The sequence below is a fragment of the Vollenhovia emeryi genome, unplaced genomic scaffold (assembly GCF_000949405.1).
Source record: "Vollenhovia emeryi isolate VEMERY1.0 unplaced genomic scaffold, V.emery_V1.0 DF939170.1, whole genome shotgun sequence".
In the NCBI taxonomy this organism is placed as follows: domain Eukaryota; kingdom Metazoa; phylum Arthropoda; class Insecta; order Hymenoptera; family Formicidae; genus Vollenhovia; species Vollenhovia emeryi.
The window spans coordinates 1,348,078-1,364,422 of record NW_011967196.1 but is presented as its reverse complement, the minus strand read 5'-3'; the positions used below and the strand labels follow the sequence as shown (position 1 = coordinate 1,364,422).

Genomic DNA, 16,345 nt, shown 5'->3' with positions numbered 1-16,345 from the left:
TTAAGATGCGGGATTCCTGTGTGTGTCAGTGTGCGTGTACAGGCGAGATTGTGCACTGAAAAAAATTTCTGGTTGAATATGGACGAATCAGATAATTCCTTTAGGATTTACCAGAATTCCTTTAGGATTTACCAGAATTTCTGTAGGATTACAGGAATTCTGGTAAATCCTAAAGGAATTCTGGTAAATCCTAAAGGAATTATCTGATTCGTCCATATTCAACCAGAAATTTTTTTCAGTGTGCGGACAATCGATAGGAAAGTCGGTGTGATGCTCGGACAGGACAGAGGGGGATTGCCTCACGGCATTTGATTACTTAAGAAAGTAAGTGGTCGAGTGTAGGACGAGAATATTTTTCGATGGGATGATGAGTTAAGTTAGAGTCCTGGAGAAGTACGGTGTTATGCTGAGCGACGTGATAGCGGGCACTTGTGGTGTCTTCGTGTTCAGGATGTTGTGTATGTGCGTTCGTATCCATTCGGTATATAGGGATTTTTCGCTGCTACAGACTAATGGGTAGATTATCGGCTGTGTGCTCGCATTAAAATCGAACAATGAAGGGATAAACGTAATAATTGTGTGTTTGTGTATGTGTGTGAAAGAAAATGAAAGGAAACCGCCCGTTTTGTTATATGTCGATTGTGTCTGATAATATGCGTGAGAGCTTGAAATAAGAAGTCGTAAGCGCTGTTTTTTTTCCCCGCGTATTGGTATCCTTTGAATAAATGACATTTTATATAAGAAAGCAATCTCCGCGTATTTTGCACTCGCAGAGTTCCTATCTCAAGCCTGCACTTTTCTATACGCCAAAGTATATAAAAGAACGACGGATTAGCCATTAATTTGAATGAAAACAATTTCACTACAACAATATTATAGCAGTCCGCATATTTTCTGGTCTGCCCATTCTGACTGATGATAATTCAGCTTGAATTGGATCATGCGAAATGATTTATAAATTAACTACCAGCGTGCTGGAATTTTCTTGACGCGGTATGTAATACGTACACGTTGAAAGTTTATTCTTCGCATTTCGCAAATAAGTGTGACAACGACAGCAATAACAACGAAGAGGAGAAGATGAATGAAAAATATTTGGTTAAGTTTCATCTTAAATGGATCTCCACTTTCAATTATCCTTCTATTAGCGTTCTATGAATAGTGGCGTCACAAAATTATTACATTATTACTCTCGTTGTCGTTGGCAGACCCTTTCAAAGCCCGTCGATATTTTCACCGAAGCTCGGTCCCCCGAAGACGGTACAGGAATTTATTTAATTTCGCGTTAATTGAGAAAATATTTTATCCCCCAATTCAACGAAAACGACTTATCGTCAATTCGACAAAGAAAGAGAACGCGAAATAGCGATTCTCACTATCATTTGCATCGGTGTATCCGTCTCGCGCATTTCTTTGCTGTTATCTGACAGAACGGTAGTCAATTTGTCCGAACAATATCGATACTCGCGCGCATTGACGAATCTACTTAGAAGCTTTCCCTCGTGCATACATTTTCCCCCCCTTTTTTTTCTCTCAGCTATATCTATAGTTTGCACAACAGAACAGAACAGAGAGGAAAAAGCAGAGGGAGGCAATAGTAACGTTTCAAGGCAAGCGTAACAAGATTATCAGCGAATGACAGACTGCTCTCTCGATTGGGCGAAAAGCCTGATTGATTCGTTGGTCTCCTCGCTGCGCCACGATTTTACGCTAACAGCGCGCGAGCACAAGTAACGGTAACACAAAAACGTTATCCCACGTAAACACAGTCGCCGACGTACGGAAGCACCGAAAGGTAGCAAAAATTTTTCAACCCAATTAACCCGCGCAAACAATTAATGCACTTGCAGTTCATTCGTCGTATAATTAACCTGGCGAGATTTGTGTATACACATGTACACGAAATTATGACTATTATCGTTTTCTTATTAACATAACGGTATGAATGTTTCACAATATTGTTCTATTGTATAACGCAACAGCCACGTTGCGATATTTTGTTTCAATTGTTGTGCGTTCGTGTGAAGAAATAGCGAGATTTATTCCGAGTACAGTGAAACAGAGATGCGAATTTGTGGGAGCTATTTATAGAAACCAGTTCAATCTTCATTATCTCCCCCCCCCCTTTTTTTAAATCCTCTTTTCATTCCGTTCTTTCTTTTATCTTTCGAAATGACTCTTCGATCGAACGAAAGGGCGGGCAATACGTTCACGCGTCGCTTCGATTATCGAGTGGTATGTACACTTGCTTGGAAGGGCAGTTACTTACCCGTCGACGAATCGTCGTACCATTACATCACGTGCACAAAATTGACATGTGCGTTAAAACGAGAGCAAAAAAAGTAACGAATAAGATACGAATAGCGAACAACAACAATTATCGGTGCATCGGAAAACGACAATGGAAAATATAATAAAATGTTATCGTATTGTGTCACGAAATTCTCTTTGTATCGAGTTTCTCGGTGTATTAGCGATGATTCTGCGGGACACGTAATCGCGTGCGCGTGTATTCTTTTTCCTCTATTTGCTTTTTCGTCACGCTATCTCTCCGCTTGTGTCCGCGAATTGTTTGCCAGAGGTATTACCTATTATGACCATTATCTGTTTATGCTCCTCTCGGTGCGGCAAGGTGATCGAGCAAGGGAGAACAGCTGATTCTAATTCACTATTATCATTGTCGCGAGAGAGAAAGACAGACGGTGGGATTTGGAGACTTTCTTGCAGAGTGGAAGTTTCGGAGTGTCACGGGATATATTGAGTAGAGCCGTGGGGACACTTATTAGATGTTCGGCAACGGAGAGCGAAACATAATCTAATCATCTGAGAGCCCAATTCGAGAAGATTCCCCCGCAGTGGTGGACCGAGACTTTTGCGACAACGATGAAAAAGTAATTTTGTCAAGAAGCGTATCCTACTTTTAGCTGCATACACCTAGGGAGGATTTGTACGTGCACGTTCGATCGGCTGAACTTTGTTGATGAAATTCTCATGACAAAGAGGAGAGAGACTCCTTGCACGTAGCGAGAACGATTCTCTTGTTAATGAGTGCAAATTCGAGAAAACTTGGTGAAATAGATTGCCTGCCGGACAGAATCCACCACTGACGTGAGAACTTGGCTGGTAACTCGGCGAGTCACCTGCGGTTAAGTACGAAATATCCACGGTAAGGGTACGAAAGTGGGCTGACTCGTTTCCCTTTACCTCCTCCGATTCTCTACAGCGACCATATATCAGGCGTAGACATGATTATTTAATATCCCGCGTAAAATGCGGTAGGCGACTTCTGCAATTGGCAGATTCAAAAAACTGACAATCGACATTAATTAGCTCTCATTAAGCCTCATTGTCTACAGGAAAAGCAGTAGCTTCGTAGCAGGAAGATCGTTCGTCAGCTTCCTGAATCCGCTAAAGGTCACAAACGCTTCTCCTTTTTATATATATATAGATATAGATATATAAACGTAAAGTATACACGAACTACACGTATCATATGATTACAAAATGAGAACAGCGCTATATAGTAAGTAGCGGAACACTCACATAGACCTCTTCCCATTGCGAGACATACCGCACCAGTCTTGACAAACGTAGTAACCTAACGAGTGACAACAGTTTTGCAAGCCTGAGAATCCTGAGAGCACGTCCAGCATGCAGGATCTGGAAGGACTCGCTGAAGTCCTGAAACTTGTGAATTTCTTTCGTTACTGTAATATTTCACTTAGTTCCTACCGATTAGTGTACGAGTGTCCAGATTCGTTTATCAGACGGAAAATCGCGTGTCGTAATTTATTAATTTTACATCTACACAAGGACTCGCTGTAGACCTGAAACTTGAGATTTTCCTTGTTACTGTAATTTGACTTACTCCCCCTCGGTCGGTAAGTGTGCAAGTATCTAGAATTGTTGAATTATTCGGAAAATCGTTGACGACTTATCAATTTTATATTTGCATAACAATATATATTATAAGGAAGAAATAAAAGTTTGCGATAATTTTACATCATGAAAAATGCGCGCATGTGAAAATACATCGTTTAATTCGTTAAGTGAATCTCGTTAAGAAACTAGAAAGTTGTTTTATAATTTTTCACGGAGTTAGCGAGATAATAACTTGCAGCTTAACAAGAACGTGCGTAAGGCTGTGTACGATGTAGGATATACTTACTTGATTAAATATGAGGAAAATGTAGTCTAGTGGTATAGAGGAGATGAGGTCGAGAAAGAACCAAGTCCTGAGGTAGTGTTTCGCGATTAACTTCGGATCCAGTATCACCTGTTCGGCATTATCCTGCTGCATTATACCTGCAACGAAAGAATTTCACTTCGGTGTTTTCCACGTCAATGATTTTGCCAAAGCTTGCGAAGCTCAAGCCGCCGGAAAAACGCTAATGCTATTACCTCACGCTCTGGCGACTTGCCATCGATTCGACAGTTTGTCACGTCGCCGTTCTCGTGCATCTGGTGCACCCATTATGTGTATATAATGCGTAATTTAACAATTGAAATTGGAGACGGGGGGGAAAAACAATCGCCGAATTCGTTAGCGGCAAATAAAAGGAAAAGAAGTCATTATCGCCGTCCCCGTGCTGACATTCGAGCGGAAAGCGAGATAATGCGGCGCAGAAATTTTTAATCATCGCGAATCGACGCAAAGCGATATGCAATATAATATAATGATTTCCATCGGTCACGGCTCGTGACCCAATTCCACGTTTACGGGACCGACTCAAACACATTTCAAATTAATCCCCGGGTAATAACGAAATGTCAAGGAGTTAGGAGTGTTCTCTTCCGCGTAACAATACTGTCATTGTGCATTGTCGGGGCCAGCAAGAGCGCAAGTAGTTGATCCATTACTGCGTCTGTTTTCGCCGGTATCTTATACTAAGGAGACGTAGCAAGGATGAGTCGCGCGAAAAAAAGAATCGGAAGTCGTGAACCACCTTTGAAATCTTTACACAGAATTGAGCAAACTCTTAAGGAATATTCTACTGGTCTTGTCCTTGAGAAAAAATTACTTACAGTCATCGGCGTGGTAATTTTGCGATCTTCAAAATTTGCTTTACCAAACGCGCAGTCATACGATTCAAGGTATCGAGTTGTTAAAAGTCGAGAAAATGATCAATAGTTTTCTTTGAATATTCTTTATCTGAGCTGTATAATTGTTTAAATATTTTTCAAAAAATTGGAAACTGAAATATTATCACGTGTAGTGTAACAGAAAGAGTTTTCGTAAAATATTCTAATGTGCATAAACATCTCGACTGTCGGCAGACTGTATTCAAATTTACGCCGATTATTGCGAGGGAATGATACGAAACACAATGTCAAGTAGAATTTTGCATGTTCGCGGAGACAGTGACCTAGTTTACATCGTGCACTTGATACGCGTATCAAATAGTAACAAATAGTAAATAACTAGTAAATTCGTTTGGTCATTGGCTGATCAGTTCAAATACACTATTTGATACGCGTATCAAGTGTACGATGTAAACTAGGCCAGTATGATGTAAGCAACACCTAATGGTATTACATGAAAGTTTCAAAAGACGTTACTAATATCGTTAGAGACACGGAGCCGTTGTTGCGACAACGCAGCTGTTCTTGCACACAAATCCTATTGGTATATGAGAGATTAGAGCTGGAATTTCTCAACGACGTGTGTTTGCGAATTTAAGGCTTTTTATCACGGATTTCAATTAAGCGGCGGGAATTTATCATAATGGCGAACTAATAGCAAGCAATTTGATCGATCGAATCACACTCACCCGTCCTGAAGTTGACGACGATGTCTACAAGGAATATTGTGTCGGAAAGGCAGTTGAAGGCTATCCACCTAGTGCTTAGGTCGTCATTGAAAAAACTAATGGCGACTGGCAGAATTATCAGATTAGCTACCAGTAGGAGGAGCATGCAGAGGTCCCAATAGAATCTGAAACATTAAGAAATTGATACATTAGAGAAAGAAAGACAGTAAGTCAATTAAAACAGTTAATATCATGTAGCGGATATTGTCGTGTAAAAGGTGAAATTTAACTTGTGGAAGCTTAGATTTTAATGCGATTTAGGATCTCTCTCTCTTCTCACTTAATTTTGTTAATTTTAGCTCACGCGTGATAGTCATATTATATTCTCAATTTCAGACATCTTGAGCAAATGCAGATTGCAGGGATTCGGTTGCAATCTCGGTTAAAATAACTTTCAAAATCTGATCCAACTTTTGCTCTCACTGTAACTCTCTAAAGCCAGAGACAATCTTAAGTTTTTTTTCTGCATTTTGTCTTCTTTATGGAAAAATTATTTTTACATATTGCATCTCTTTTGAAAAAATTTGTATAGTAATTTAACTGCAGAAAATTTTCTTATATTTTTTATATATATTTTTTGCGAAGCTTGTAATTTTAAGTCGAATTATTGAATTAATAAAAGAATATTTACATATACAGGTATGTATATTCAGCTAGCCTCGTAAGCAAGCGAGATAGATAGATAACACAAGTTTCGAATACACTGATTGCAAACAGTCATAAGAGTTTACATTTTATTACGCTCATCGGTACACAAGTTTATTTCATAATTTTTGATCTGCCTAGCCGGTTACGGGATCATTAGTCTGCAAAGTGGTGCTCGTGAATAAGAATGAGGGTAATTTTTCACTATTTCGCGGGGGAGGTAGCGGGAGATTTATAGCACGATGGAAGAAACTGGGCGATTTCTCTCGGGAAGATTAGGTGGAAGTGCAGAATAAACTTTTCCGCGCTTTGTGCTTTTAAAGAGAAGCAGTCGATTGTAGAAACTGCCGATGGTCCGAAAGTTACTCTGATATTTCATCTAGTCGTTACTTAACAAAAAATCTACGGTCCTTATGCCAAATGCGATAAATAGGAATTTAAAACCCATGTGTATTATACATATATAAATAATTTCAATTCTTGAAACAATAATTCGTGGAATTGAGATTGCCGAAATGCAAATCAGATTGAATCGATTACGAATATTAATCTATAATTGATTAGAGCTTTCATGCAGAGATTGAAATTGAATTGGGACGAGATGAGATTATTTTCCAACATAATACTCTGTGTTCTTAGTGCCGAACGTATGATGACAGTAGGGACCAATGGGTATACGAGGCGGGCATTTTCGATGGACATTGGCAACTTTGCCAACTGCGCCGCAAATTGTGACGGTTAATGAACAAACTCGTAGCGCTAATTTCGTAACTTTGAAATTTTCAATCAGATATGCGACGCGTCAAAGTTATGCACCGGTAGTCCATTTCGATGTAAAACGTTTCAACTTTTCTGCGGTCTAACAGGAACGATGGATAATACAAAGTTGCACAATATGACGACGTAGAAATCATGCATATGGATGAGCATGAGTCTAATTACTCTTTGATATTTATGACTGCGTATATTCCTTTATTAACTAATTATTATGCTGAATAATCCCTTTAATTTAATACGGTGATATTATTTTCCTTGGTGTTTATTTCATCCGTTGTTTATTCAGAAATGCAGTAATATTAAAGAATATTTATCGCAGATTAATTTTTCAATGTGCAAAGTTAAGCACGTTTAACAATACAATAGTATTCGCGGAAATGCAGTTACATTTAAGTAAATTTACCGCGCATTCAGAACATATTTAGGATCTATGAATAATAGCTAGTTAGAGGTGTCGTTTTGTCACAATAATGGCATGTGTTATAAACTTGGCAAATTTTCTCTTAATGTGAAATCTCTAATGCGTAGACATATAAGAGTTATGTCTTACACGACGCACAAGAATAACGCCATCATTCCTATACAACATGTATCTTAACATGATGATGCACTTATGGTACAAATTGCTATTCTTCAAACCGAATCAATTTAATTACTTCCTTCCCCCTTTCCAGCAAATTGCCATCTTAATATAATTAAGCCGTTATGCATACACACATATACACAGGATGAGTACAATGCAATTTCTCAACTCCCATTAATTCTTTTCCTAAAAACACTGGCTGGAGGTTGACGCAGTAATTATATGGGGCTCAAGATTTCCAAGTTATCTATCATTATTTTTCTGGAATTTCTTCTTGTTTAAATCTTAGAACTAATTACAAGCATTATCCGCTAATGGAGTATATAAGTTAGCCTTCTCAGTTTGCATAAAAGGGATAAATTAGAAACTTTGAACTTTTCTCAAAACATTTTTCTCAAAGCTAAGCCTCTGCTCGTGCATTCTTCCTTCTAGCCAACGTCTCAATTTATCCTCATAGAATGAATTTAGTTTATTAGCCTTTGTGGCTTACGGCGCCGTTGTTGCAACCGAAGCGCCGGGGTCAAGAGATAATATAGAAACTGGCCTGTAAACTGTAAAGCAGTAACTAAGCTTTCGTTCCACTAGTTTACAAAGTATACGCACCTTACGACGACATAATACGTCAGCGTTATGATGAAGAAAATAATATACTCGCGGAGAGCCTTTATTAAAGTGCAAGAGCTTCCGCCGATCGTGAAACTCAATTTCTGAAAGTTCGACTTTAATCAGTTCGATTTTAATCCGGGCAACATTGGCCCACTTTTCCAAGTAATAACGTTGTTGCGTTCGGGCAATAAATGCGCCCGTATGTCACGACGCACACTTGAATCCCCAGCGCGCCGCTGATACACCACGTTCTCTGTTTCTCTTTTCCTCAATTAAAAAAATTTGATTTATTCTGGTCGTTCAAATGCAAACTTCATACATATCTCTGCAAAAGAATTTAAAAAAACCGCAATACATTCGTACGCAAATTTATCGTTACTTTATCTACATGTGCCGGCGGATTTTGCTCCGTAAATTGTTTCGCGAATTGCATTATTTCTGTTCCCACGTTTTTGCTTTCCACTTTCGTCTTTGATCTCGTCCCAGTTTGGCTCGCTACTATTTTCCACGTAACGTTACACATCGCCATTACGACCCGCGACACGCTTTTATAAAGGAAAATCGCGAACGTCCCTGCATGCTTAAAGAGATTTTACTTCAGGATGTAATAAATAGTACTTCCCTCTCCTCTTCCCTCTCTCTGACTTTGTTCTCTGTTCTCCGGTGTCGTGCAGATCACGAGAGACACGCACGTAGTTCCAACTTTTGCGTGCCTCGCTTGGATGCTGCACGCGAGTGCATCCTGCCGGAGCGCATGTCGTTGAAATACTTTGCGGAAGGAAGCAATACTCGCGAGCATTCCATGCCGGTGTGGCAGTATCTTCGGCAGCATTCTTCGCCGAAGGCGAACCTAGCAATTTCATTTGGCTTCGTGTGCACGGGGTTGATATTGCACGCCATTTTTCGACCAGCGACGTTGCGTAACGGCGCCGGAAACATTTCATTCGCATCGAATACAAATCGCCTGAGGCGCGCTCGAATTTATTTCTCGTCACAAAGCAGCGCATTCCAAAGAAGGTGCACTGATAATCCGTGCGCGGACCATCAGTGCCTCTCTCTCTCTCTCTCAACTGCAATTTAATTAGATTATGCGAGCATGCGGGCGATAAGGCGCAGCTATACCCCATTTAAACTGGAGCTTATACTGGTAAACCGCACTGAAATACCGGGTTCAGTCGACATTAGTTCTAATTAATTAATTAGGTAATGCTTATAAATGCGCGTCGGCGATATTCAAGAGTTTAATATCACTTCTTACTTGGTGCTGCGGATGAGCTTCAGTACACACAAGTTTCGTCAGCAGAATTTAATTTATATTAATTTTTATATAACTAACGGAGCGAGAAAGCGAGAGACATTAATTCAGCTAATGTTTCATCATAGAATTTAGCAGAAAGAATTCTGTACATATCAAGTGTGAAAAATGTAGTACGAATATCTTTTTGAGGGAGAGCGAGAGAATCAACAAATTGAATCACAATGTCATAAATAATTGAAGGAAACGCGAGGAAGAGAAAAATGCAAATCATGAAGCAATGAAATACATTCTAATGTTCTGAAGCCGAAGTGCTCAAACCGAATGAAATGGAACGTTTTTGTGGCATAATAAACTGGAGCGGCTCATATGTGCTGCGTGAAATTAATTCGGCAATATTGGAAATGGGAAGAAGATTGATGAGCCGATCGCTCGCGGCACGGCTGATCGAACGATTCTTTCTATGACGTGTCGTTTGTTTCAATTCGCGGCTCATGTTTCTCCACGTGAGTTATGCTCGCGCGGAAACATTTTCTCGGAAAACGCGCTCGCCTTGGGAATTCGCATTATAATAGCTCGCTTTATGTGTCGATACAATATCGCGATGTTGAGGGCGAAGTGCACTGGAAGGAATTTCGCTTATCGATTTTCGTTCACGCGGTAAAACCGTATCGCAACAATAGCAAACAGTCGTAAAGAGCGAGCACGTCGGAGCTAGTTCTTGATAGCCCGTTTATATTTCGCATTAGCAATTAGATGATCAGAGACATTTGCGACACGGAGGGGGTGAATCGCACAATTTTCAAACGGGCCATTTAAGCGTGTTTAACGTTCTCGTCATCGACATGATTATTGCGAGGCAATAAACGTCATGTTAATACGTGTTACTTTATGCAATATTTGTAATACGTTCGGAAATATTTTACGCTGTAATTAAAATTGCAGCGCCCTCGCTATGTGGGTCATACATCAAATGAAGCGATCAGTCGATCCGCGGGGTAGAAGAAAGACGCATGTACAAATTCGTGGATATTGGCCAACTGGCATGGGTCGACGAAATGCATCCGGCTCGGCGCAAGTGGGCGTTTATATCCGTTCATGTCCCGTTTGTGTGGAGTATCATTTCGGTTTAGCCGCGCCTTCCGGAAACAATGCTTCATTTTTGATGAAATGCAGCAGGGAGATGGAATTGATAATTAGCATCTATCGGGGCGCTCCGGCATTGATGTAATTACAATTTATTTAGCGCGAATCCGTCTCTCCCGAGTTTATAACGAGCACGAACCGGCGTTCTGGAAATATTAATTATGTTTAGAGAAATTGCGATTGTGCCGGGGATTTCGCGCGGGGTTCGAGAAACGGGCGTAATGACTAGGAGGCGACACGGCGGTTTTTCGTGCGGCAACTAATCGCGAGACGAAACGAATTAACGACGCGTGAAGAATTATGCCGTTCGACCGGGCAGATTTCCCGGAGGTTTTTGTATCGGAGCAACTTTTTCCACGTAACGCCAGACAGTGACCTAGAGAAGCGCCTGTGAGATTGTGCCCTGGCGATAACTGCATGCCCCGGGATCGGATTTATGCCGCTTTTTCGGAGGCTCCGCTTTAACGAGCGTACGAAACGTGTGGGCGGCGGGGTTCTCCGAATTCGAGACAATTTACCACGTTCTCGCCTTTCAGGGGGTACTTTTTCTCGGGTTGCACGCGGCCTCGTCCGCAGCGGGCAGTTGCACTAATGCCCAGTAAATTTTTCTTCATCGCATTATGATTATTATACTCGGCACAGTTCGTATTACCACGAAGAAGCTTTCTCGCGATAATTACCCAGAAAAAGTGTCTTCTTTTTCACAAGTAGACGCGAGCTCTCTTTCCCCGCCGTTGCACTTTTCCCGGAAGTTGCTATATTTAGCGATTGGCAGCTTTCGGCAACCACGTGTCGCTCCACCGACGCCCCAGCGTTTCCAGCTGTCGCGATTAATTTGCGGAAAAGCGCGAAACACGGAAGTACGGAACTACGCCTACACGTTCCGATCTTTATAGAACTCCGCGAAACGACGTTGGCTCGATATCGATGAAATACGGTCTCCCACGCTTCAACCCTCCGCCGAAAGGCGAATATGTTATCGTCCCAGTTTCTCTTCCTGGATACTTCCAGCTATCTCACCTGCGAGAGAGGCTGACCGCATTAATCTTAATTTGCTTTAGACGATTCGGAGTATAACAGCACCGTACATCAAAACTTTTCCGCCGCGCGCATTGAGTCGCTCGGAGACTTTCTTGACCTTACCCATCCGACGTAGCCTCTTTATCCTTCTCTTATGAAAAAATGCGACACGTCGGAGAATTGCCGTGTCAGGAGGATAGATGATTTCTGGTCGCGAATGCTCGCGATCCATCTTGTGCTCCGAGTCGACGCGGACGGGGTTAAAAGTGCGTCGCGTCACTTTTAAATATAAGGATTGAAACTTATTGAGGCTGCTGCGATTCCTTAGGTTTCAACGCTATTGGTTTCGATATAAAAATTATATTAAAGTTACGTCAGAGCTGGCCAAAGTGTCACAAATTTCTTTCGCACGGGAAATAAAAGACATTGTTGAGAATGTGGCATAAATTGTGAAATGCGTAAACATTTCTCACGATTTTCAATACCTCAAATCTAAGTTTTTCATCATTTTTATTTTTAACAAATTTATAAAATTCGTATGGCTCGAATGTGATAAGCACAAGTTTGAAGGAATAAAGGACTAAGAGCCGCGAAAGGGCGTTAGTGTCTAAATATTTTCTTCGAAATTGATTGCGAAAAAATATCACCTCAGCCAGGGTTGTATTTTTAATTTTCGAAATTACGAAGTGCATTGTTACTCTTTAAAAATCAATCGGTGGATTGTCAGTGAAAACAGTAATTGTTCACCGATTCGACAGTTATAATGCACCGATTGACTTTTTGAGAGTACGTGTGAAACACTGTTCATTGTCGATCTATATTTATTCGCGACAATTATTATAAGACACTGTTTTGTCTCCACGGCACGGAAATTGGGGAATTGAGCGAATTCAGAGACTGTTTACCGTGATGACCATTTTTAGTTACAATCGCGTATTTTTGCCTATGGTCTTGCATATTTTAAGAACCTGTGGAGAGCGTTTCAGCGTCATGAATATTGGAGAGGATTACTAATTTCTGTTCCTTGCGCGGCAAGTGTGCTGCCCAGAACGCCTTACCGCGCGTATTTGCTACGTTGAGGATTAAGGGTTTGCCTTAACGTAGACTGATATATACACTACGTGTCACGTATGAACGACGAATTTTGTGGCCGTGCAGCACTCTAATAGGATTACATTGAGCGTGGAACTGGGAATTCCAACCATTTTCCGCAAATACATACATACGTGTTCGTCCCATTCATACGCGCTCTAGTCTCGTTGCGAGAAATGCCATTTAAAGTATGACATTTCGGCTGAAATAACGCGGGGAATTTCGACTAGACGTGCGGAAGTATATCATAGGCAAAATCGCGAATGCGCGCGACAATTCAGGGAAGCCACAGGTATTTCACAAACGTGCGCTCCGTAAAAATGGACATAGTGAAGAAAAATTTATGAACTCCGGGAAAAGAGAGAGAGAAAGAGAGGACGATTTCACTAAGAACGCGAAATTTTCGCTTCGCCAAGCGTAAAAGCAAATTTTCGGCTAGCGAACGACTTGATTGTTTTATAATATCTTTATTCGATCTCCAAATACGAATATTGCAGAATTATTAAACACGGGCTTAATGTATGAATATAAAATATTGCCGGATAATTATCATATTTATTACATAAAATTACCAAATAAAAACAGGAGTTGATTGCAGAATTTCGTATTAAAATAAAAAGATGCTTTTATCCGATACGGGAAATTCATCAACAAACATCCCTCGAATACCGAAACGGATTATGAATATGAATTATTTTCTTGATATTAATTAATGCTACGTATTTTGTAGCGAAATTACTTCTTTCCTAATAATAATCTAATTTTAATTTTACGAGTATTCCATTAAATTTCGTAATTGAAATTCATATATACAGAAAAAGTATACCTGTACCTTCGTGATTTTATTAAGGCATTCAAATCGGTAATCGAAATTCGATACACTTATCGAAACCGATAACGACCAAGTCCCTGCGAAGCCAAGAATTTCGACTACAATGTGTAATGCGATATGTAGGTCCCGGTTTAACTGTTTGAGATAGGATCCGCAGGATTTCGGTTAATATCGATAACGACAATATCGCGCATTATGTCCTATTTCGAGAGGCCGTTTCAACATGTGGTTTAATGCCCTTCGCCGCTGCATACCGAAAGGAGTCGGCTGAAACTTCAATATTGTCTACGAAATAGGTCCTCGACGCGACGCACGAATAAATAATCGCGGCATGTTTCGCTGCTCGTTCGACTTGAACAAAACATCAATTTGTGGGATATAGGGATACGAAACATTAAACATTAACAAAATATAAAGCAGATAAAGACGCCCGCCTAGTGAGAGGAAGGTCCAGGATCAAACCCTGGCTGAGCAATTGTTTTTCGCAATAGACTTAAAATTACGAATTATTTAGACACTAACAGCCTGTCTTGGCTCTTACTCCTTTATTACTTTGTATTTGTGTTGTCACATTAGAGCCTTAGAATTTTAAACATAGAAATCTCTTCAAGTTGCTTAAACAACAATAATCAAGTTTTAATGTCGACTAAAAATCTTGATTATTCTTAGAATTGTAATAATTAACAAATATATCCATGCGACATATGTGAAATATCTTGTGTGCCAATGAGTAAACGAATTCTGATAAAATCATATGCCTCAGGGGAAAAAATTTCATTACGTGCGTACATTTTATGAGATTGAAACATGCTGATTAGCGTCTAACTGTATCACGGAACCGAGGACTGAAGACGATTCCGTAAGGAAAAAGCAAAAACGTTGCCTTGGGGAAAAAAGTACATTTAAACTTTCCGCCCTATTTTTTAGGATACACAGCAATCTCATTCAATGTTAACGCGTGGAGTTGCTGCCACGTGTTTTGCAAAATAAAGTTTAAATACGCTTTCTTCTCTCTCGAGACAAGACGTTGCTTATACGCGTCCCCCGTTTTCCCATCCATCGCTTCAATCCATTCTTCTCCATTTACGGCGGAGACATTTTTCGTACGTTTGCAATAAGAGCGAGAAAATCGCGCGGGGCACGCTCTCTCGCCCGCTGGCATATCTGTGAGAATTATTTACTGCAGTGCCACACTACATAAATGCGCGACGCCGCATGTTTGTTGATTGGAAATGCATAATGCAGCGTACTCGCGAAAATAGCGCGCATTCGCGACGCCCGCAAAAATCTCGTTACTCAAGTACGCCGTCTCTAAGAGAGAACGAGCGCCGTGATAATAAGCTTTGTATCACCGCCGGAAGATGTGTTCCATCATTACTTACTGTAATTATCGAGGCAGACTACGCTGGCGAAATAAGGGGAACAATACGATACGCGACGTTCTAGGAGTTAACCACACATTGTTCCGGCGTATTAGTTCTTCTGACATTGATGGATCTGCACGCTGTGTTCCCATTCTCGGAGCAAACAGGTTTTCGGGGATGAAGTTGGAAATTGATTCAACCGAGGGGAGAAAATGAGTGGACTAAAGATGATATTGTCAGCATTGTCTCTTAGGAAATTAGAACAGCTGCGAAATTAAAGAGTCATTTCGCTTTTAGGGGTGGGGGGGGGTCAAGTAATTTCTTAATTAGTGTATGATTTCCGTGATGAAGCTTTCGCAAGGGTCGATCTTGGCTGTGAGAATGTAAAGGGACCTAAATCTTCGCAACCACAGAGCAGCATTCTTTACTGAACAAAATTTTCTCTTAAGGCAGGATACCACCTTTGACTGCGATTTTGGAGGCGTTTTTCATGAATTTTTTTTGCATACAAAGAGTGCGCAGAAACAAAATCGATTTTAGCCATTTATTAATGTAACTTTAATCTGTAATTACAAACTGAAAAAGTTTCAAAAATAATCTCTTGTAGGTGGCGCCAAAATACATTCCTTTGGAGGAACACCGTTAGACGGCGGCGTGTCAAATTCCGCTCTGTACGTGGCTCCTAGAAAAAAAACCAAAGAATGTTCCTATTAACAACAATATTTTTTAATGCTGTACATACGTAGGGATTTTACGAAATTTCGATTTTTAAGCAAATGGCGGTCATTTTGACAAAAAGGTCAATTTTTTAGGGTAAACCTAAAAGGTTTACCCTAAAAAATTGACCTTAAAAATCGAAATTTCGTAAAATCCCTACGTACAGCATTAAAAAATATTGTTGTTAATAGGAACATTCTTTGGTTTTTTTTCTAGGAGCCACGTATAGAGCGGAATTTGACACGCCGTCTAACGGTGTTCCTCCAAAGGAATGTATTTTGGCGCCACCTACAAGAGATTATTTGTAACTTTTTCAGTTTGTAATTACAGATTAAAGTTACATTAATGAATGACTAAAACCGATTTTGTTTCTGGGCACTCTTTGTATGCAAAAAAAATTCATGAAAAACGCCTCCAAAATCGCAGTCAAAGGTGGTATCCTGCCTTAAAGTTTATCCCGACAATCGTAAGATATACAGGGTGAGTCTTTCCATATCC

General features: G+C 40.3%; 1 protein-coding gene across 9 annotated transcripts in view; it reads right to left on the bottom strand.

Annotated features, from left to right (window-relative positions):
- Positions 1-16,345, bottom strand: part of LOC105563903 (potassium/sodium hyperpolarization-activated cyclic nucleotide-gated channel 2) — a 67,920-nt gene that overhangs the window by 18,793 nt on the left and 32,782 nt on the right. For 8 of the 9 annotated variants that reach the window (XM_012015900.1, XM_012015901.1, XM_012015893.1 and 5 more), the window contains exons 3-5: positions 5,772-5,935; positions 4,169-4,305; positions 3,544-3,687 (exon numbers count right to left, since the gene is read on the bottom strand). In XM_012015900.1, the coding sequence (XP_011871290.1) occupies positions 3,544-3,687; positions 4,169-4,305; positions 5,772-5,935 (445 nt within the window). The remainder of the gene's footprint in view (positions 1-3,543; positions 3,688-4,168; positions 4,306-5,771; positions 5,936-16,345) is intronic. The other variant, XM_012015899.1, reaches the window with a different exon arrangement.